General features: G+C 45.2%; 2 protein-coding genes across 2 annotated transcripts; both read left to right on the top strand.

Annotated features, from left to right (window-relative positions):
• The first annotated feature begins 848 nt into the window (after positions 1–848).
• LOC134206775 (uncharacterized) lies at positions 849–3,755 on the top strand. The gene has a single exon (XM_062682500.1). The coding sequence runs from the start codon at positions 849–851 to the stop codon at positions 3,753–3,755; it is 2,907 nt and encodes a 968-aa protein (XP_062538484.1).
• Positions 3,756–4,300: 545 nt separating this feature from the next.
• On the top strand, positions 4,301–5,575 carry LOC134206774 (uncharacterized). The gene has a single exon (XM_062682499.1). It carries the CDS (start codon positions 4,301–4,303, stop codon positions 5,573–5,575), a length of 1,275 nt encoding a protein of 424 aa, XP_062538483.1.

Raw genomic sequence — 5,575 nt, 5'->3', positions numbered from 1 at the left:
ACTGCCGTTCAAGTTTTTGGCGAATGTATAGCACCGTCGATGCTGCCTGCAAGCAATCAACTAAACAACAAGAATCAGGGTTCAGTTGGTAACAAAAGTCAGTCTTCGAAGGTTGCTAGTTCCAGATCATCTACCAGGCGGAAACAAATGCAATTGGATCTTCAACGGCTAGACGAAGAAAGGAAGTTACAGGAAAAAGAAGAAGCTAGTAAACGAGAATATCTTCAAAACGATTTGAATTGCTGAAAGAAATCGCTAGTGAGACGTCTTCGACATCTGATATCAGTGTAATGGAAGAAATGCCCAATGATAAAGTCAGCTCTTGGTTGCAACGTGATGCTACAAACAACGAACTAGAACACCGTTCAATGTCTAATCCACAGCGCTCTATTTACATACGTCCAGCTCCAGCTATTCCTGCTACGATTGGTGATCCTGTTACACACCGTACGTTCATCAGCAATGCTCCAGTTGGACGGCCAAGTATTCAGAATGAAAGCAGGGCCCCACCCAGGAGCATTAGATTTGCTGACTCTACAGTACCAGACTTCGAACCAAGACAACGCTCAACTCCCAGACGAATACAGTCTGATTATGAATACAATCTTTCGCAAAGCCATGTTGCGGCTCGCCAGGCTGTTTCACGAGATCTTCCGACGTTCAACGGTTCCCCAGAAGAGTGGCCATTGTTTTATTCCACATTTAATTCGTCTACCGAAATGTGCGGCTATACACCGGAGGAGAACCTCTTGCGTCTTCAGAAATGTTTAAAGGGAAAGGCATACGATTCCGTAAAATGTAGACTTATGCATCCAACCAATGTACCAGGAATTATCTCCACGCTGAAAATGCTATTTGGAAACCCTGAAGTAATCATACACAATTTGATAGCAAAAATCAGCACCGCCTCTGCTCCAAAAGTAGATAAATTAGAAACAGTAGTCGAATATGCACTGACGGTCCAAAATCTTTGCACGACCATCGAGGCATGCGAGCTGGTGGAATATTCCTATAACGTGGTTCTTTTGAAAGAGCTTGTCGATAAACTACCTCCATCGATCAAACTCGACTGGGCCAAACATCGACGTTCCCTCTCAGTGGTAACCCTTTCCGAATTTGCTGATTGGCTGTACGATCTAGCCGAGACTGTTTGCCCGATGGCAACGCTATCCAACGTTCGAACAGGAAAAGGTGGATCAGCTTTCCTAAACGTGCATAGCGAAGAAACATGCACCGAGAGTAGCCAGCAGCTCCCCAAACCATGTCCAACTTGTGAAGGCAGTTGTTCAGGTCTTAGTAAGTGCCGTCGGTTTTTAGATTTTGGATACAACTCCAGATGGTCAGCCGTTAAGGAATCTGGGGTGTGCAGGAAATGTTTGAAGAAGCATAAAACAGCTTGCAGATCTCAGCAGTTGTGTGGTCGAAATGGTTGCACTTTCAAGCATCATAGGCTACTTCATAATATTCAACGTGACAGTGCTGCCTCCTCATCCCAAATCAAAGGTCAAGTTCATTCCAATGAAAAAGAAGAAACGTATGAGAAAAAATCGGATAAGGGTGGCTGTAATACTCATCATAAACCGACAACCAAAACGCTGTTTCGTATTGCGCCAGTTGTGTTATATGGTCGTGACAAGGTTTTGAAAACCTACGCTTTCTTAGATGATGGATCAGCGTTTACATTAATGGATATACAACTTGCTGCAGAACTCAACCTGGAGGGCGAACGAGAACCTATATGTTTAAGATGGACTGGAGATAGGCAACGTTATGAAAACAACTCGATGCGAGTACAGCTTGAAATTTCTGGGACTGGACAACATGCGAAGAAGTACAATCTAAGAGAGGTGCACACCGTACCAAATCTAGGACTTTTCCGTCAAACACTTCACATGAATGATCTTCGGCTCCAATATAGTCACCTTAAGGGAGTTCCAGCAGAATCATATGATGATGTTCAACCTCGATTATTGATCGGAGTCAATAACGCAAACCTTGGATTTGCGCAGAAGGGTCGTGAAGGGGGAATGTTAGAGCCAGTCGCCACAAAAACCCGACTTGGCTGGATTATCCATGGTGGTTCCGAAGGTGAATTCTCTGGGTATCACAATTGGAGTGTCAATCCATGCTGTGAGAATAGCGATAATATCTTACAGCGTGCGATGCAGGAATATTTCTTGCTGGAAAATATAGGAATTTCAAAACCTAATCATCTAGTTCAATCAGTTGAGGATGAACGAGCTCAAAAAATTTTGCAAACTATGAAGCGATCAAACAATGGCCGTTTTGTGACCCGATTACTGTGGAAGTTTGACGATTTCCGGCTACCAAACAGTAAAATCGTAGCGCTTCAACGTTTCAGATGTTTAGAAGCAAGGATGAAGAAAGAACCTGCATTAGCTGAAGTTTTGCGTAGTAAGATAAAAGATTATTTGATCCAGGGTTACATTCGAAAACTGACTCCAGCAGAACTGAACGAACGCAAACCACGTGTTTGGTATCTTCCCATATTTCCCGTGTTTAATCCAAATAAGCCCGGGAAGATAAGAATTGTATGGGATGCAGCCGCAAAAACGCAAGGTGTGTCGCTTAACTCATTACTGCTCAAGGGACCAGACCAATTAACGTCCTTGAGTGGTATTCTCTACTCATTCAGGGAAAAAAAGGTGGCCATCTGCGGAGACATCCGAGAGATGTTTCACCAAACACTCATTGCTGAAGAGGACCAGGATTGTCAACGCTTCTTGTGGAGGGAAAACTCTTATGATCTGGAACCTAGCACGTTTGTGATGCAAGTCATGACGTTCGGCGCATCGTGCTCACCAAGTTGCGCGCAGTATGCAAAGAATTTGAACGCGTCGGAGTACGAGAAACAGTATCCCGCAGCGGCTGAGGCAATCAAGAAGAAACACTATGTGGACGACATGTTGGTGAGTGTTGAGACGGTAGACGAAGCGATTAAACTTGCTCAAGATGTGAGATATTTGCATGCACAAGCGGGATATGACATGCGTAACTGGCTCTCCAATTGTCCTGAAGTGCTTAGGGCATTAGATGTAGAAAAATCGAGCGAGAAAAGTCTTAATATCATGACGGAAATAGCCACCGAGAAGATACTAGGAATGTGGTGGTGTACTTCTACGGATGCATTTACCTACAAGCTATCCCCGAAACATGATCGTGATCTGCTTGCTGGGACGCGGAAACCTACAAAGCGGGAGATGCTGCGTACCTTAATGGCAATATTTGACCCGTTGGGATTAATATCCAACCTTCTGATAGCCCTTAAAATAATTATGCAGGAGGTTTGGCGATCAGGTATTGTCTGGGATGACGTAATCCCAGATACCATACAGAATAAGTGGGAACAATGGCTGCAAGCCCTTCCACGAGTACAATCCATCAGTATTCCACGCTGCTTTCGTGTTTCAACAAACTTGGGAGAAAATACTGATGTGCAACTACACACTTTCGTTGACGCCAGTGAATATGGATACGCAGCTGTGAGCTATATTCGTTTCGAACAACAGGGAATTGTTGAATGTGCGATTGTGTCGGCGAAAGCTAGAGTTGCACCTCTACGCTTTATCTCCGTACCCAGGCTAGAGCTACAGGCGGCAGTTATTGGTGCCAGATTGGCTGAGACAATATCTAATTCACTCTCGTTCAAAATAAATGAACGCGTTTTTGGACAGATGCACGTGACGTTCTGTGCTGGATACGGTCAGACCACAGACGTTATACCCAATTCGTAGCCTTTCGCGTAAGTGAACTGCTTGAGACAACCTCTGTTTCAAATTGGAGATGGGTTAGCTCCAAGGACAATGTAGCAGATGAAGGTACCAAGGGACAGCATCAACCAGATCTTACTAACAACAGCAGATGGTTCAAAGGACCAGATTTTTTGTGGAGTGAACCTGCAATTTGGCCGACTGAGCCAGCTCACAACTCTGGAACCAGGGAAGAACTACGAGCTCATTTGCTTGTTCACGTTTCCAGTCCAATATTAGTCGTAGATTCGAGCCTATTCGGAACATGGGAACGACTTCTTCGTGTTACTGCTAGGTTGTTCAGATACCAAGGAAATCTGCGAAAAATGGTGAAAAAGCAGCAACGAACAATCGGACCACTGTCCACGAACGAACTACAACGTGCATCCACCCTCCTGTATAAACAAGTACAGTAAGCGTCATACTCTGAGGAGATTCATTTGCTGTCAAAATCGCAAGATCATCAAATACCCAAGACGAGCCCATTACATGGTTTCACACCCTTTCTGGATGATGATGGAGTAATAAGAATGCAAGGAAGGATCAGCAAATGCGAGTACGCTTCGATGGATACGAAAAATCCCAAAGACCATCATCTCACGAAACTGATTGTGACACATTACCACGTGCGGTATCATCACTGTAACCACGAAACAGTGGTTAACGAGCTACGACAAATGTACTATATTCCTAAGCTAAGAATTGTTTGCAAAAGCGTAAGAGCAAATTGTCAACTCTGCAAGAATCAGAGAGCTAAACCAGTTGCACCGCAAATGGGTAGTTTACCGGAAGCTAGACTAGCCGCATTTACCCGGCCATTTTCATACATTGGGGTGGATTATTTTGGACCAACAAACGTCGCGGTTGGACGACACCTTGAAAAAAGATGGGGCGTACTTATAACTTGCCTAACTACACGTGCAATTCATTTGGAGATCGCCCACTCACTCAATGCGGACTCCTGTGTTATGGCACTGCGCAATTTCATGGCAAGGCGAGGTGTGCCGATACGGATATTTAGCGATCGAGGAACAAACTTCATAGCAGCTTGCAAGGAGCTTGATTCGGCATTAAAGGAGATGAACCAAGATCATGTGATACGAGAAATTGTCAGCCCACACACAGATTGGGAGTTCCTTCCCCCAGCTTCGCCACACATGGGAGGGTGTTGGGAGCGACTTGTGCGCTCAGTAAAAGTCAACTTACAAAAGATGAATCCACAACGTAACCCAACAGACGAATCGTTACGCAACACACTGATTGAAATCGAGAATATTGTCAACTCACGTCCTCTTACGTTTGTGCCAGTTGCTGACTTAGATGCTCCCGTTTTGACCCCTAATCATTTCCTGCTGGGTTCATCGAATGGATTGAAACCAGCAATCCCGTTTGAAGACAGCAGTCGCATACTAAGGCGAGCATGGCGTGGATCACAAGCAGAAGCGAACCTATTTTGGCGCAGGTGGGTGCGCTACTACATGCCGGAGCTAACTAAGCGATCTAAATGGTTTCATAAAGTTAAACCGATCAGCGTGAACGACATTGTCATCGTGGTTGACCCGGGGCTACCCAGAAACTGTTGGCCCATGGGACGCATCATATCGGTAAAGAAAAGCAAGGACGAGCAGGTTCGAACCGCTACTGTTCAAACGAGAAATGGGATCTACGAGAGACCTGCAACAAAGCTAGCGATTCTTGATGTGCGACGCGATGATTCGGTAAGCCAGCAATCCGGCGTACCTGGGGGGGACTGTAACGACCCCTTGGTCGACGCGTCGCTTCAAATTGGGGGAGCAGAGCGGTAG

This window comes from Armigeres subalbatus, chromosome 1 (assembly GCF_024139115.2).
Source record: "Armigeres subalbatus isolate Guangzhou_Male chromosome 1, GZ_Asu_2, whole genome shotgun sequence".
NCBI classification, from domain to species: domain Eukaryota; kingdom Metazoa; phylum Arthropoda; class Insecta; order Diptera; family Culicidae; genus Armigeres; species Armigeres subalbatus.
Note: the sequence above shows the minus strand (reverse complement) of the source record. Positions and strands in the feature narration are given on the sequence as shown.

Bases quoted from the DNA above. Each gene is read 5' to 3' on its own strand.
- LOC134206775 (XM_062682500.1), top strand. From the start codon at position 849: ATGCTATTTGGAAACCCTGAAGTAATCATACACAATTTGATAGCAAAA.
- LOC134206774 (XM_062682499.1), top strand. From the start codon at position 4,301: ATGCAAGGAAGGATCAGCAAATGCGAGTACGCTTCGATGGATACGAAA.